Genomic DNA, 17,351 nt, shown 5'->3' on the forward strand with positions numbered 1-17,351 from the left:
TCACATTACAATGTTTTGCCATCTACTTTACGGGCGATCATAATGAGAGAATGAGGACTCGCGAGGGGGAAGCACTTTATTTTATAAGGAGTTTGCATTTTATGAGAGTTGAGACTCACCATGAGAACAAGGCAGGACCCGGAGTTTGTCACCTTCTTCATATTCGTCCAGGCAGATGGCGCAGACATCATAGTCGTCTCCTGTGGCGAAAAGACTGCTTTTAACCGAACATCCATAATACTCATGTCTTAGTGGCCATTATTGTCCGATACCTGTACAGCCCTGACGTGGCCGGCGCATCCCAGCTATGAATGCATAACCACGGCTGGCCGGCGACTGAGGAGAGTGGCGAGTATTCTATCGGTATTTTCATCAATTCATAGGACAGAAGTAATGTTTATTCCAACATCGGAGCTGTTTATTGTAATTTGTGGCCACTGCACGGGGGCGTTAATCCACTAGAACAATGCAGCTATGAAATAATAATGCATAAAAGGAGAGTTAGTTTGGCAAATTAGGTGCGAGTGTGGCGTTTTCCTGATGGTCGTTGCCGTTCAGGTCGTGAGGCAATGAGTGAACTCAGCTGCTTCTCCAGTCTAATTTCCTTAAATTCTGGAAATGGTGTCACTTTTCCAAAAGATGTCCCGATACTGCAAAAAAATGCCAGCACTGCCTCTCTGGACGTTACAGGATGTGCAAAGTCTTTGAGAGCAGTAAAAAAAAAAAAAAAAAGCTCAGGAATTTATCAACACACTCCCTTTTGAAATTCCTCAGCGTTCTTCTCATTTTCCTTCCCTTCCTCTTCGCTGCCCGGGCTGGAAGGAGGGAGGCGGGCTGAGGGCCGGCGTGTTTATGTAAGCTCTAAATGAGCATGTTTCCCCCGACTTGGCTCTGTGTTCGTGCCAGGGCCGCATGTGACCGTATAAGGATGGAGTCATATCGACCAGATCCCCCTCCCCCTCCCCCACCCTCTCCTCTCTGAGCGTCAGCAACTCCAACTCGTGTTTTCAACTCTGCTCCCTCTTCACACTTAAGCTCCGTCGTTTCCTCTCCCCAACGTCACCCCAATCTTTGAATTACCCCAACGCTTGCCCTTTTGATTTCTGGGACCTATTTCTCAGCAAGCCTCCATCTTTTTCTCGTTTTCTCTCTTTCGCCCTCTCCCCCAGGCCAGTGCCAGCATGGATCCCACATACACTCAGAACAGCTCCGTTAGTGCAACAGTTCAGCATTCCCTGAGTGAAGCAGAGAGGAAAGCTTCAGCGGCTTTCTGAACTCAAACACATTAAAAGGACAATTCTAGCGTTGTCGTTCCGGCCACCAATCCCTCTGGTAAGAACAACATCGTCTGGGCTCATGCGCCCAGGACTTTGCAGAAGAACGTATTTCACAGTCTGGTCTGCTCATCTCTCCTCACTGAACTAATCCCACCAGTCCCGCTGATCAAAGAGCTGTGGGCGTGTCCCACTCCTCAGAGCGGAGAGTCACTCTCATGAGTCTCACCGGGAGAACGCATGTCAAGATCAGTGAAAGAAAATTGAAGAACTGCTACTACATGAAATGAGTCCCAATTATTATTATTACCAGAGTTTTTAGAGAGAATAAAGCAAATATTAAATATGCTCAGCAACAGCAAGAAATATGTGAAGAAACAACTAAATAAAATATATTGTGGGTTTTATATTTTATTTCGAGTCAGCTTTGAAAATGGGTGGTAAAATATATATTTTTTGAAGGCCAATTGCAAAAAAATCTAGATGGTGTTTGTCAATGTGAACACGATTCCGATGCTGGGAATCCCTCACATGTTTGTTTGGGGCCAGTAGCAGACCTTCAAAAGGACTCACGAGCCACTGCAGCTCGTCTCCTCACTGGTTTTCATTAATCTGCCAGCCGGCCAGCATTCCTGGGTCTCAGAGGAGCCACACTTGTCCTCCTGAGCTTCGGATGAACAGTGAATGTGCAGAGGAGAGCGAAAGTGAGCGGGACGATGACAGAATAACTAAGTACGAAGAGGAAGAAGAGGAAGAAGAAAGGCTTCGGCACAGTTCAACTGGCACTGAGGCCAGAAAACGAGGAGACAGAGAGAGCTCCTCTGTACTGACATCAACATGCCTCACACACACCGAGACACTGCAGCTGCTCTGTTCTCTCCGTTCAGTGTGTGTGTGTGTGTGTGTGCTCAGCTCCTCGCCTCTGGTTTGGAAGGGGAGAGCCGTGGAGGGGAGGAGGGGTGATGTGACTCATCGAGGGATCAGACTGGAGTTCAGGGGTCAGAGGGAGAGTCCAGCCTCTCAGTCTAATGAAGGGTTTCAAACAATCCTCCTCTATCAGCCAGTTTGAAGTTCCCTGTATATATGCGTGTGTGTGTGTTCACAACTTCTGGCTTTAACGTCTGCCTGACGCCGTTTTTTGGCAAAACTCACCTCCCAGAAGGCCATAAATCGCTATCGAGCGTCAGGCCTCAGCCTCTAAGTGGGGATGACGCAAGGCCGTGCAACAGAACCAGAGCGTAGGTCAAGTGAATGGCAGAGCGCCGCCGCACACCGACAGCTGTGGCAGCTGGTATGACATCATCTTGGCCATTAAGACAGTTTTTATGCTACTGATATTGTGCGTGAATTACCCAGGTACCGGAGTTTTCATGAAGGCGTTGAGCACCATCCGTAGACTCCCTTTGTGTTCGCGACTTTTCATTTCAGCCAACCCACGTTTCTAGACATGGATGTCTGACATTATCCAAATGGCGACCATCACCACCTCAGTCTCAAGTAAATAGTATAACTTTCATACATGCTTAACATCAGTAGCAATAACCATTTGAAAAAAGGACCACAACTCAATAAGAGCATGACTTAAAAAAAAGAAAGTGTTTGCAGAGTTGTTGGACGCCTCGTTGCCGCTGGACTCTCTCCCAGAGGAGGTCGATGCTGGGCAGACACTCATCAGCAGAGAGGCCGATCAGCTGGTTTAAATCTCCCCGAGGTGACTTCACAGACTCGGAGAAGACATCCCACCACATTGCATGGATACACTCTCCTGCCTCTGCAACAAACCGACGGTCTCCAAATAATAGATTGTAAGAAAAGAAGCAGGACGTGCTCTCCCTGAGGCTGCTAACTGGTCTCAGATGGGAAGTTGTGACGCGTCGGCGCTGGGTTCAACAAGTGCTGTGAAATTGTCTGTTACTGCAGACGACTCGATGAGGCGGAACGAGCGAGCTTCAATACAGCGCTGAGCAGAAACAGACTTCCCATCGAGTGCTGCAGGGATGACGTATTCTTGTAGCCCGATATCTGGAGTTAGCATCTGGTGGCCGCTCGAGGAACTGCAGCTCCAGACAAGCGGCGGGTTGTTGCTTGAGAAGCAGCTCGCCTCGTCACAGGGCTCCTGTTCACGTTGGCTGCGTCTGCTCAGAGCCCCCAGAGTCCAAGCTCAGCGTTATCTGTTGCCAAGGGCGCCCCCCCCCCCCCCATGACCGTCGGTATTCTGTCACGGCAGCTTTGTGATTCCAGCTCGTCATTGATACCGGATATACGGATGTGGTAATATTTCACTTGGCCGACTCCAGAACAACAGATAACATCTTTTGTTATACCACATTCTTTTTCCTTGTCAAACCTTAGCGGCTACATTACCCACAATGCAACTTGACCACCGACAGCTGGGTCGGAAAATCTAATTATGGTTGTAGGGGCTAATGTCGCCTCAAGCTACTCGCTAAGAGATGAGATACTTCACCATGTATTCATTTTCAAACCCAACTCCTTGCCCTGTAACGTCCCTCACGAGGCTTTGTGCGACTCTTTTCCACAGGTGCTGTCGTAAAGAGACATGTAAACAAACTTTGAAGTTCATGATGCCCTTTTATTAAAGATACTTTCAACGATTGCTAAATTCTAATTATTACACAGAGACAAGCTCCTATGACCCCCTCTCTGCAGACACCTCAGGGAGACGACGCCATCACCCTATATAAAATAATACTCCCAAGCAAATAAAACCGTGATCATTTAGTCGAACCTTTTAGGTGACGAGTGCATCAACCACTATCCAGCTCATTTCTGTGACGATACATTGACTAAAAATGAAGTTGTTTCTTTCGTCAGGCCTACTCTGACCTGGCGTAAACACCGGGACAATAAAGCGACAGGGCGGCAGCGGCTGCGTCGCAGTGCGCCCCCCCCCCCCCCCCGTGTGCTGAAGCCAGGACGGCTCGGTGCCAAGCTGGCCTCCCTCCAGGGTGGCGGGCTTAAAAAGGTGATGAGGTAGAGATTTGGTGTCCCCTTCCTGTCTCGTCAACCGCTCTGACTCAGCTGAGAGGAGTGCAGACGCCGCCCTGGAGGCCTTTCCCTGGAGCGACTGTGGCGCTGCATGGTGGAAACCCCGAGTCAGAGCGGCACCAACCAGAGCCTGACGTGACAAAACCAGCGACATGAGCAACACATGGTGCTTTGAGCTTTCAGCTGCATGTGAATGCGTCTCTGCCAAGGCCGGGGAGGAGCAGCGAGGGGGGGCGGGGGGGGGGCTACTTATCAGGCGCCGCCCGTCGTCTATAGAGCTCCTCGGTGTCGCCAGAAGTTTTCCAGTTTGCAAAAAAACATCTGACCAGTGCACCAAGTGGATTTGCAGAACAGCGCTCCGGCCGGCGTGACCCTCGCCCCGAGACAGAGGGAGAGCTCGAAAAAGGTTCAACTCAAATGCTCCAATTCACACAAAGGTGTCGTCTTTACTTCATGCACCTTCGTGTCCTGACGAACCAGCTGCACAGACTGCTCAGCACGTCGGAGATAAAAGAAACAAACACAACCAACTCTCAGCCCCCTTCCTGTTTGAGGCACGAGACGACATTCCAGGCCATCAGTCATGTGTCCAGTCGCAACTGAGAGGAGCGTATTAATCTGCCGCGGAGGGCTTTGTGGAAAAATCATGTCCATATTAATCCGATTAGCTCCAAGGTGGAGCGCTCCAGGGGGGAATGATGCATCGTAGACGCAGCGATGACATCGTTCCTCTGGGGTTAATCGCGTGAGAAAGAGCATCCCAGGAGGAGATAGCATCTGGACAGACTCCACGGTCAAAGTTCAGCGTGAGTTTACGACTGATGTCGATTCCCTGTAGAGTGTATCCTGCAAATGACTTGACATGCGATTGGCATGACAGTCACAGGTACTTGAGATATCCGACATTGCCTCCATACCTTTCTTGTACTTGTGGATGGGAAGTTTCTTGAGCTGATCTTTGCGCAGGCGGCTCCTCCGAGCCCGATGTCGATCCTGGACGAACTTGGTGATCTTGGAATGGCGAATGAAAGAAAGATGTCAGAATGCTTTGAACATCAGTAACGTTTGAGTCCCAAACACACCTTTCTTATCCAAGTGCCGAGTCCAAAAAACTGTTACTGTGATTTCTGTCACATTAGGAAACGTGTGATGTTTTGAGCCAGTCTGGTACCTGACAAGGGGCCAATCTCAAAACTCAAAATGTTGTACTTTCCCTACTGTAATAGAGTATACATTTTAAAAGCAATGGTTAACAATGTGGAGAGTACTCTTTAGAATACCAGCCATTTTCAAACGTCTAGTTTTTGATAATTAACTTGCGTTAAATCACTGCCTTTAAAGGGTGCTGCCAAATTCATTCGAAAAATATACTCTGCGTTAAAACAAGAATGTACCTACCATGAAAACGACGATGAGGATGAGGCAGATTCCAACAATGATGAGGAAGGGGATCAGGTAGTATTCTAGGGGCAGACTGAAGTCTGGCTTGAGGACCACGTGTCCCCTAGGAAAACAAGCAGAGCCATTGGCCACAAGACAAACAGACGCGGTATTGAGGCAGCATGTCATGACGGCATTGCATCGCCACACGTCGGGTTCTCCGTCAACACGATGACTTTTCACACGATAAGTTAACGGGGGTCTACTTCTTCACACACAACTCCCTCTACAGCAGACTGCACAACAAACTGGGTCCACACTGACACAACCATGTTTGGTGTTCATTCCTGTGCAAAGTCTTGGGAATAACCCTCAGTGTTTGGATGGCATCGCACGCACACCGTTTAAAACCTGAATGCTGTGACTCTCTGGGCTCCTCTGAGAGGCCGAGACATTTCATTAGCACATCAGCAGCAGTGACGCCTCATCACAAGATCCTCCGCCTGATATATTACAGTCCACGCTGCAGGCATTACTCTACAACAATATTAGAGTCAACCCATATGGAAGCGCTGGACACAAAGCATATCTTGTATATATATATATATATATATACACAATTTAAATGGAAGCAGACTTTCAGGGTAATACTGTGAAGAGTTTTGTGTGTATATATTGAGATTTATGTTTAGGCTTACCCTTTGTCAAATGTGAAGTCCTCTTTCAGAGAGTTGGCAGTGTGCTCGCTCACAAACACCGAGGGAATATCTATCTGCTTCATAATATCCACTCAAAAAAAAAGCAAAAGAAAACACCTTTATTGTGTCAACTATGACTTTACAACAACGCCTAAATCCACTGAACAAACTTGAAACATGATTCTCCGGCCGGTGAACATTCAAATGAGTCAGGATTTGACCAAAAACGTACTTCCTTTCTCTGGAGGTTTAACTACATTTAACAGTCTTCACCTACTGATGGGGTTTGCCGAGAGTTTTTCGAAGAAATATGACTGAGATGCAGTTGAACTTCAGATGCAAGAATGAGTCAATAATCATTTGGTTGATCGACAGATTAATTTAGTCATTTCGTAGCAATAATTACCTCAAAGCTCACTGGTTCAAGCTTCTTATATGTGCGTAATTACATGTTTTTAAATAAATAAATAAATGTTGGTCAGTCAAAATGAGCAATGGATGATAATGATGATGCCGATGCTGATGATGATGGGCAGTGTCTGACACATTATAGACAAAACAATGTAATTTGCAGATTTATTGATATCAAAAAATAATCATTAGTGGTAGTAGAGTTGAGATTTCTCGATCCAGAAAAAAATAACTACCTATGTAAACAATAAGGCAATCTTGAATGTGTACTTTGTCTGTTTGTAACGCTCTCCTGCTGCCAACCCAATTAATAGTTCCGCTTTTGTCACATTTTTTTAATTTTCCCTTAATTTTTTTACCATACATATTGACAGATTTGAACCTTTTCAAACTTTTAGGCTGGCACTCCGTTTGACCATCAAACTTTGGTTGACGCATACCGACAGCTTTTGTGAGCTGACGAAGTGACAGGAGAAATCCCTCGACCACCGGCATCCCTCAGTGATAACATGACGTATACTCATCTGGAGAAACACTCAACCAGGACAAGAATCCTTGTGGATGCTTTAAGACGGTGCTGCAACCCCTCGATGAGAATATAGGTCATACCTAACTGAAGGAAAAAACCCTGACACCATCATATCCCTCAAGGGGCCTTGAGGGAGGACAGCACACTCATGGAATGTGTTGTAACTCTGTAATGACTCCTTCTGTACACATGCCATCTATTGCTTCTGTCCATCCTGGAGAGGGATCCTCCTCTGATGCTCTCCTGAAGGTTTCATCCCTTTTTTCCCTGTAATTTTTTTCTTCTTCTATTTCTTGGGAGTTTTTCCTGATGCAATAGGAGGTCCCGGGACAGGGATGTCGTATGTGTACAGATTGTGAAGCCCTCTGAGGCAAATTTGTAATGTTGGGCTATAAGTCTTGCATTCATAAAAGTAGGCCAACAAATAATAAATTAGCCATTCTAAACATGTTAAAGCTAGCTCGTAGCTCGCGCTAGCTACGAGCGCGACAGTGCTTTCCGTTTTTTTTGTCAGTGCGCCATTTGAACGGCTTTTACAGGTAATAAGGCCGAAGAGGTTTTTAATGTCGTCATTGTCAATTGTCGTTTTTTAAGTATCGGTTCAGGCACCGGTATCGTTTTAAAAGTACCAGTATCAGAAAAAACCCGAAACCCATCCCTATTCATGGACAGGGAGCGCTGGGGGGGAGGGGCAGTGCATCCTTCCCAACGTACATCTCGAGACTTGAAATAAACTTCTCACCATAAAACTGCCCGACTTTCCCTCACGCTCAGGGAGGAAGAGTAAAACAAAGCACACCCCGAGAGAGGCACGAAACCAGGCAGCAATGTACCACGCTAAAAGCTTAAGTGCTACAGAGAAGAAAAAGGAAGTGGTGGCGGTTACTCACGATCATTGGATCCCATGCTGATTAAGTCATCAGAGACCACATTGTGAACAATGGCCGCTTTGTAGCCGGCTTTCTGAGCATTGAGGACCTGTGAGGAGACAAAGACATTTGCACTCGGATTATCAAACGGATCCCCTTTGCTGCAAACACCTGGTGATAATTAGAAGACTCAAACAGCCCAAGTTGAAGGTGGTATGTGTGACAACATGCGCTCTGTCAAATAATGTGGTCAAATCTGATTTCCAGCCGCATCAAACCAGATTCAACATGTCAAAAAAATAAATTGGTGGAAGATCCTCGATAGAACCTGGAGTTTGGTTTCGTTTAGAGTTCATACTGCGTTTTGCTGGAACACTCGTTTCTCCACACACACACACACACACGCTCCGTTTCATCAATGATGGGCTAAACATTTTTTTAATTAATTGATGAAAAAGTAGCCATGTGCAGGAGTATCTTTAATTGAGGATGCGATACGTTGAGATGCACCGAGACTCGGTGGTGAGGCAGCGCAGAGAGAGCTCTCTCCTATTGTGCTTCGAGGCTTTAGCGTCCTCCAATCTGAAAGGCACACTTCATTCGCTAACATCCGCTGTACCCCTTCCAGTTGATCTTGACTGCCTATAATATCAACTCATTTATGCTGAATTCCCCAAAGGACAATAAATACTGCAGCTTTCTCAGCTAAAGGAGCACCGTGGCTTCACAGGAGCATTCAACATGTTTACGGCCCGTTTCCCAGAAAGTGTTTGCAAAGGACAAGATGTAAGCGTCTCACGCCCCCACAGCTCCTCCATGATAAACACCGACTGCTCATCGAAACTGGCTGAACGGTAACCGAATATCCAAAACAGGAAGTGTTCTATTATAGGACGGAAACAGGGGTACAAAGAAAGCAGCATGGCCACAGGCGAGAGGCCGAGTGGGCTAAAGGTTAGAAGAGTTGTTCATTTATCGAAAGATAAGATCGATGAAGAAATTCAGCACACACATTTCAGTTAATTAGAAAACATCTCGCATCTCTGTTGCCTCTTCTTGTTTTAATGTGCCGCTCTTTCTTATTATCCGAGGTTTCATACAGTTTATAAAGGTCACAGGTGTTGATCCCAACAAAGAACAGAAAGTGTCCCGGAGAAAAACACTTGAGGCCAGACCTGCTCACTCGTGACAAGCTCCGACTATCTGCTCAGAATAATGTCAGGCAAAACCTGTGATCCACATGCAAAGCAAAGAGCAACCGAAAGTAAACAGAACAATAAAGTCTGACAGCTTACACAACTTACACGACACAAGGATACAACGTCATTAATCCTGTTCAAAATAGAATATGTAAATACCAATACTTTTCTTCTGAAGTGAGTTTTGCTTGGAAGCCCAGTTGTTTTGACGCTTTTTAATCACTCTTCCAGTTTGTCAAAAAATGTGGACATTGCACGCTTGTGTGTGTGCGTGAGAATTGTGTTTAAACGGTTGCATAGACATGCCACCGCGTCCACTCATTAAAAAGAGATGTGACATCATAAGCCTCTCACTGCTGCATTAAAACAGATGCTTCAGCTTTCAGTCTAACCTGTTCACTGTGTGTGTGTGTGTGTGTGTGCGCATCTGTCATCCTCTAAAAAATTATTTCTTCTATATCCATCAACACATATGTGACAGGTGTCTAGCCGTCACTAGTAGGTTCTCCCTATAAGCACCACGGAATGATCAGTCGGGGTGACATTTGGTAATATCTTTTATTATGCCACACCGCAGACAGTGTCTCTGCTCGGCACTCCACCCCCGTCTTCAGTCCATCCAGCTCCTTTAAAGACAAAGCCTCGCAGATACACAAACACAGATTGTCATCAGCTGGACTGATTACCCATCAGACCAGCTGATGACAATCAGACACCGTTCCCTGAACCACACCCCCGCTCCACCCACTCTGCAGCCAAGCCTAAACACACCCCGCTGCCACAACGTATATATTACAATTCCCAGAATTCATTAGGACAAGTCTAAACTAGAAGCCCAGAAACATAGACTGAATGTTACACAACACTATCGCTTGCTAAATCAATTCAGCAAGAAAGTGGTATTGTGAATGCGATTACACGAAATGTAATGAGACGCAAGTTGCACCAGAAAAAATGTAACGCAGTTATTCGGTGTATGTGTGGCTGAAAGGTCAGGTGACCCTGTTAAGTATTCAGTAAATATCTCTGTCAGTGGGTAGACTATGTTCACAAAACTAATCCTTTAAAAACACATCAGGTTGTGCTTTCAGAAAAGCGCTCTGCTGGAGATCTTTCCAGAGGGCCATGTGTGCTGCATCATGGGTGCAGGGGAAACTGATGCAATGAGCATCTTCCATCCGGCGCTGTTTTTGTGGCTCAGGCCCGCATCACCATTGTTGAGGGCGATTGTTCACAACAGATGTGGTGGAGGAAATAGGATATGACGATATGATCCCAGAATAAATCATTGTGTGTGCTTACACAGGCAGCGAGAGACTTTGGATAGTGAATGTTTCCTCTAACATTAAGGGGGGGGGGGGGGAACAGTTTGTTTCAGATCCAAAAATGACACCTAAGATAATGGGAAGGAAGGCAGGCAGCGATCCAGCGTTACCAGCAACACTACTTCTATCAGCGTAAACCATATTCTATGATGCACACAACATGACAACGCTGCCCTACAACTTACAACACTGAAACACAAAAGATAAAAACCTCACATTTCTGGTATATTTTTAGAGCTAGAGAATTTGGGATTAATCAGACTGAACTGCCATTTTTTACTTTGTGATTCATGTTAGCCACTAAATTGGCTCCGATTGGAGTAGATTCCTGCCATTGTGCAGACATTCTTCCTGCTCTTCACAAGAGAATGACTTCCCAACCCATTGTTAAAACCACCTAGAAATGCCAACGTCATGTGTTGAACACGCCGCCAGACATCTTTGCGTCACTGAAAGAGGCGTGCAGTGTTTCAGAAGCCTGTAATCAGGCAACAAGATCACATCGAATGCTGTTAAGACATGAAAAGGAAACATCAGATTGGGGCTTCTATGAATCAATGTGAAATGGCGTCTTTAGAGAGCTGCCATTTGGTTGTCATTTCTGTCAAATGTAGCACATTATTGCTGAAAACAGTAAGGTAGCCTGAGGCATTGTTGACAGATGAAAAACCACTAAACAGAGAGGAATACAAATAAAAAAGAATCTATGATTATCCTGCATTTAAACCACAGAGGAATTGCTGATGTTAATTATTACTCAGAGCACGTGCGACCCAGCTGTGGTAAATTAACACCTGACCCAAAACCAGAGAGTGAGAGAGACACACCATGATGTGAGTACGACATAAAGATAATCAGATGAACATGGGTCACACTCTGAAATATCTGCACTGTTAAATAACAGAAAGAGGTCCCTCACACCAACTTGAGCAACCAGTGGTTGTGTGAGTGCAGTCTGTTAGCCCTGCGGCTCGGCCAGGCCTCTATACCAGCGTTGAACTTTGTCGCGAAGCAAGGAAATCCATTTAGACCTGTGATGGGTGGAGAGACAGAGAGAGAGACAGAGTGTGTGTGTGTGTGTTGTGGCATGCATGGATATTTCTAGAGAACAACACTGTCTTTTGTCCGTTCCCTGTCACAGTAATATTATGCACATGCATACATGAAGCAGCGTGTATGGCAGCCGCAGGATTGTGTTCCCATGTGTTTTCTTGTGAGGCTGTATTGTGTGGAAGTATCAATGGCTGCTGTGTGCGTCTCGAGGGAGGCTGTTTGGATAAGGGACACAAACCCAAAAAAATACTGGGTCTGGATGCGTGTGCGTTTCAATGAGTTGTATAAGAAAGTGAGCTTGGGGGGGGGGTATCTGTTGCTGTGTTCACACTACGGGCGATAAAAGCAAAAACACGGGCATACGCCTGGCCAGCTACACGGTCGCAGAGTCATCGTTGACGTGTTTAAGCGCTCGTTCGTGTAGTGTGGTCGTTAATAGCACCGGGCACTAGCTAAAGGCTGGGGGGAAACAAAAAGGTTAACGACCGGCTCCATTTTCATTTGTAGCACGCCATGACTGCCACTCAGCGACAAGCGTCGGGCGTCAGTTTGTAGCTTTACAGGAAATGATATGCAGCTTGTTGCTGTGTCGCTCTCAGTATGATCACAGCACAAGATGCATTTTATAGACTAAATGAAGAATTAATTAATCAAAGAAAAGGGTGCAGATGATACTAATAACAGGGGAGGGCAACAGGACCGTAATATATCAAATTATATTCCGCTAATTGTCAAACTCATTTCAGCATGTTGTTTAACTGTTTAGTTGTTTTATTTATAGGTTGTTGTTGTTAACTCTCACCAGACGGGCACACGTATTATAGAGTGTTTTCTCAGGGAGATTTGACAGTAAACGTAAAAAAGCCACTTGGGCTGAAGGTCGTCTAGAGGCCAGTGTGTGGCCCGTCGGCCTGGGCTCTGCAGAGGAATTCACCCTCTGCTGCCGGTTCACCCTTGTGTTTGCACGGGCAAAGATAAGGACATGCAATGCATTCCTGAGACTGAGGAGAGGGAGAAAAAAAACAGACAGAGGCAGGAAAAAAGGAGAGGAAGAAAGGGAATATAAGACGTGGAACTTCCAGAATAAAAAAAAAAGAAAGCAGCAGCAACAGAATGCAAGTGTGTGGCTATGAACACACAAACACAGAAGCGGGCATTAAGAATGCAACACCACCTCTCGCCTGCAGACAATCGTGCTGAGCTGTGGCGCAAAGATTCACGTCAATTTAACAGACGGCATAGATCCTATCTGCCTGATGGATCATCGAGGTCTGGGTCGTGGAATTCCTGCTACCGACTACGCCACTGGCCTGTTGAGACTCCGCCCACTCCTCCTCTCTACCTCCATCTGCCTGATGGATCGTGGAGGTCTCCATCGTGGAATATGCCTACTATGAACTATTCATACACTCTGTCATATTCATTGAATGTATTTTAACTCTAAATCTGTCCTTCTGTACACATGACATCTATTGCATCTGTCCATCCTGGAGAGGGATCCTCCTCTGTTGCTCTCCTGAAGGTTTCTTCCCTTTTTTCCCCCTGAAGGGTTATTTGGGAGTTTTTCCTGATCTGATGTGAGGTTTTGGGGCAGGGATGTCTATATGTACAGATTGTAAAGCACTCCGAGACAAATTTGTAATTTGTGAAATTGGGCTATACAAATAAACTGAATTGAACAGCCTTCATCAAACCACATAAATGGCATTACCCTGTGGTAGAAAACATAAACATTAGGCTGTTCTCCTTCTGCATCCCATCCCTCTGCTCACACCCAACTCAATTATAATGTTTTCGGGGGAGAAGAAAAAAAGCTATTAAATATCTATTTTTATTTAAGTTTAACCTCTTTATTTTACCAAAAGAAAGTTGACAAATCAGTATCATGCTTCTCAGTACTTTTTTGTTCCCATGTATTCATGTGGCCGCTGCCCTGCCCAGCTACAGTGGAAACACTCGCGGCTAAGTGCCTTTCTTAAGGCCACCTCGTCATCTCTTCGTCATGTGACGGCATGACTTGGCGACAGAACCTTCTGGCTTTGCTCTCTCTTTTTCTGCCGTCCAAACACACCATTATTTCTCCTTTTCTGGAGCATCGGGCCTTGGATTCAACACGTAGAGGAAAGCATAACGACAATCTGATGCTAGTTTTCACGCTGCGCCGACCACATTTTGACTTGGCCAGCAGCATGGACAATGTAGGTTTAATTCATGATGTTACACAATTATGGATTTTTTTAAAAAAGGCACTTTGGAGTCTATTTAATTGGCTGATGCTTTTGGAGCCTTGCCAGTGAGTTTGACAAGCTCCAGAGGCTTTTTGTACGGGGGGTTAAAAGCAGTGTTAATCCTTCTGGATAAGGATAATGCAATTAATGCCGTCATTGCAAACATTTTTAAAATGACTTGATGTTTATTAAAACAGTAGTTTACTAATAATCTAATATTTTAAATTGTATTGCTGTTACTCGTGTTGTTGGCCTTAAAGAGGCGTAGCACCTTCCCAACGAAAGGCTAACATTCTGCCAGTTGAGATATCTGCAGATAGATAGCGCAGAAGCTGCTGCTGACGTTCGGTGTGTCCATGCAAACCTGCTGAACTCGGATTCTGCCTTAAGGGCACTGGGTTTACCTGCCTGTCAGTGAGAAGGTTGCAGCTGTTTGGAGGCCAACCGCACTGCACTGTCTTTGTGCCGAGCAGCTTCCTGTGAACTCGTGGGACTGAATGAATGTGGAGGAAATTGTTGCAAAAAGAAAAACAATGAAAACCCTAAAAAAGAAAAAGCATTTAAAAATATCTTTGCACTACAGGTCACTGAACTATTGACGTGCGTGTGTGTGTGTGTGCGTGTGTGTGTGCGTGTGGACCTATGTATGTACGTGGGACTGATTCATTTTGGCCACAGCTGACTCGAGGTGTGTAAACGGTGCCACCTGGAGCTGCCGGACTCACTGGTGCTGGACTTGCTCTATAAAGTGGTTCAATAAGTATACTCTATTATAAGCTCATTATAAAAATGTTTTACTTACAGACGAGATATATAAAAATGTCTATCTATATATTGATGATCTGTCCAAGCAGTTGAAACCCTGTAATACTGGGTGCATGATTGGTAATACTTTAGTTGATCATATTATGAATGCAGATGCTCTTGTGGTTCTTAGCCCATGTAGTGCTGGTCTACAGCAGCTCCTCACTGCATGTGGTGTGGAACAAGACATCGAATACAACGCCAGTCAGAGTGCTATCTGCTGGATTAATGACTCCGAAAATATAACAATCATGGTTTTATCAAACATACAGTTCAGTTCTACGCGCTACCAGTCCCAGCTGTGGAGACATTGGTACAGCTGTCTATTGATGAGGCATTCGTAGGTCTATGTATTTTACTTGTGATTTTGTATGTATTTTATTCTATTTAATGTTTTGTACTATCTGGACGACTTTACGTCTCCATCCTTATGTGTCGGTCTTCCACGCTCGGCCCCATGGAGCTCAGGCCGTATAAATTAGTCTCATATCTTCATTTGCATAGAGCAAACTAGATCTAAGCTTTGTGTAAATGAGTCTGAGCAGCACAGCACGCCTTTCTCACACATCATACGTGTACACATGAAGTGTCACTGCGGCTTGAAAAAAGATCATAATGGCAGGTTAGATACATTAATAAGTAATGTTAGTATGTTAACTTTTAATTACTTCTCTCAATTAGTCTGGGAAGCAACTCTTTGTTCTTCGGACATTATTACTGCTGCTCGTCAGTGTCTCTTGGCTCCTCCCATGTTAAACCCCAAATTCATCCATGTATTGCTCCTTCCTCTCCACCTGAAATTGTTCCCCCGTAGTGTTTTTCTTTCTACTTCTCCTCTCCAGAGGCGTCCCGAGGTCAATTTTATACCACCACATAAATATACACCTCCTGTACAATATGGAGGGAATGCTTGATTTGTATTAAAAGAAAGGGTGTTTGGAAGTCAGTAAAAGTACACCTCCATTGGTTAAAATTTCCCTAAACTGTATCAGATGTAGCTAAGCCCGGGTCTGCTCCTCTGCGGTTTGGACAGCAGCTCCCAATCAGGTCCTCATTTCCTCCTCTCTTCCTCCCTGAACTTTCTCCCGCTCGTTCTGTCTCCCATGATTTCTATTCACTCAATTCTCCTCCCGTCTTCTCCTTCATCCTCATGTTCCTCTCCCCCACCCGGTTTCTCTTGCTATTCACAACATTCCCCCTCTCACCCTTTTGCCACCCTTGCTCTTTTATTTCTCCTTCCCTATTTTCAGTTCCCCTCCCTCTCAAAACACCCCTTCTTTCTCATCTCTAATATTAACCTCCTACTTCCCTCCTCTTTGCCCTCGTTATATCACCCTGACTGCCAACTTCTCCTCAATTCTGCCCGGCCCCATCTTATATATTTCCACCCTCCCGCCTTTATTCTCTCCCTCCCCACTTTCTCATCAATGCAGCCTTCCCCTTTCTATCCTTAGTGTTTGAGAGGAATGCCCCAGAGCTGGGTTTTTGTTTCAAGGTCCAGACGGCTGATTAGATAAAAAAGTTCAATCCAACTGCAAACTGCAGGGAGAGGCCATACATGCTGATAACACCGCACGGTACAATCATGCAACTCCCTTTGCACTAAATGTGTTGCGTATTAGGATATCAATAATATATTTCATGATACTTCCTGCCCCAATTTGTTGTTATTCTTTTTTTTTTATGACATGTTTTTAATAAAATTAAAAAAGGACTAAAGTGCTTGATGTTGATTTTTTAAATTTGCTTTGGACAAAAGTATAAATGGCCTTTTGTTATACTATTTGTTGTGGTTAATGCAGCCAAATCAGCGCAATCAGTATGACACTTATCCGGATTTTCAGCCATAGTAAAGCAACTTTTGTTCTCACATCTAACTTGATAAACATTTTAAAGATTTGTGTTTGGAAAATGTACAAGAAGAATAGGAACAATTTGATCTGGACTTTAAAATACTTGTGCCCACTGTGTATTTGCCCTATAACCCAAAAAGGAGCGGTTTGTTGCTACAACAAATTGCAACAGACTTAACAGTTTAGAAAAACCAGACACATGAGCAGGGTTGCCAGGTCTGTGTGACAAAACCAGCCCAATGGCCAATCAAAACCAGCCCAATGGCCAATGAAACCAGCCCAAAAACCAGCCCAATATCAGAATTCAAAATATGCCCGTGTCAAACCATATACACTGCTTTTAAAATCCAACAGCATTGCTATCATTGCCAAATGTATTGTAATATCTACAAAGTAACACCAAATGTTTAGTATGCCAGCATTAAAAGCAGTATTCCCTAAACAGTTATTTCACCTAGGTCCTAAAATGGCCTTGTGTAATTAGATACAGAATATTATCATAAATAAAATGTGTGTATGTACTGATCTGGAGTCAGTTTGGTAGGATTTGGGTATAAATAAATTATTTCATTTAAAATATGGATTTTTATTTAAAGATATTCATGTAATTTGCATGCAAAATAGGTCTACCCGAACCAGCGGACAAAAAATTCAACCCGCGGCAACACTTCAAAAGTAGCCCAATTCCGCGGGAAAACCGCGGACCTGGCAACACTGCA

The 17,351-nt window shown here is 44.9% G+C and overlaps 1 protein-coding gene across 2 annotated transcripts in view; it reads right to left on the reverse strand.

Annotated features, from left to right (window-relative positions):
- The window catches only part of rnf13 (ring finger protein 13), a 37,615-nt gene that overhangs the window by 3,871 nt on the left and 16,393 nt on the right, over positions 1 to 17,351 (reverse strand). For both annotated transcript variants that reach the window (XM_056413871.1, XM_056413873.1), the window contains exons 5-9: positions 8,192 to 8,279; positions 6,362 to 6,452; positions 5,682 to 5,787; positions 5,201 to 5,294; positions 120 to 200 (exon numbers count right to left, since the gene is read on the reverse strand). In XM_056413871.1, the coding sequence (XP_056269846.1) occupies positions 120 to 200; positions 5,201 to 5,294; positions 5,682 to 5,787; positions 6,362 to 6,452; positions 8,192 to 8,279 (460 nt within the window). The remainder of the gene's footprint in view (positions 1 to 119; positions 201 to 5,200; positions 5,295 to 5,681; positions 5,788 to 6,361; positions 6,453 to 8,191; positions 8,280 to 17,351) is intronic.

The sequence above is a fragment of the Pseudoliparis swirei genome, chromosome 5 (assembly GCF_029220125.1).
Source record: "Pseudoliparis swirei isolate HS2019 ecotype Mariana Trench chromosome 5, NWPU_hadal_v1, whole genome shotgun sequence".
Classification (NCBI taxonomy): Eukaryota; Metazoa; Chordata; class Actinopteri; order Perciformes; family Liparidae; genus Pseudoliparis; species Pseudoliparis swirei.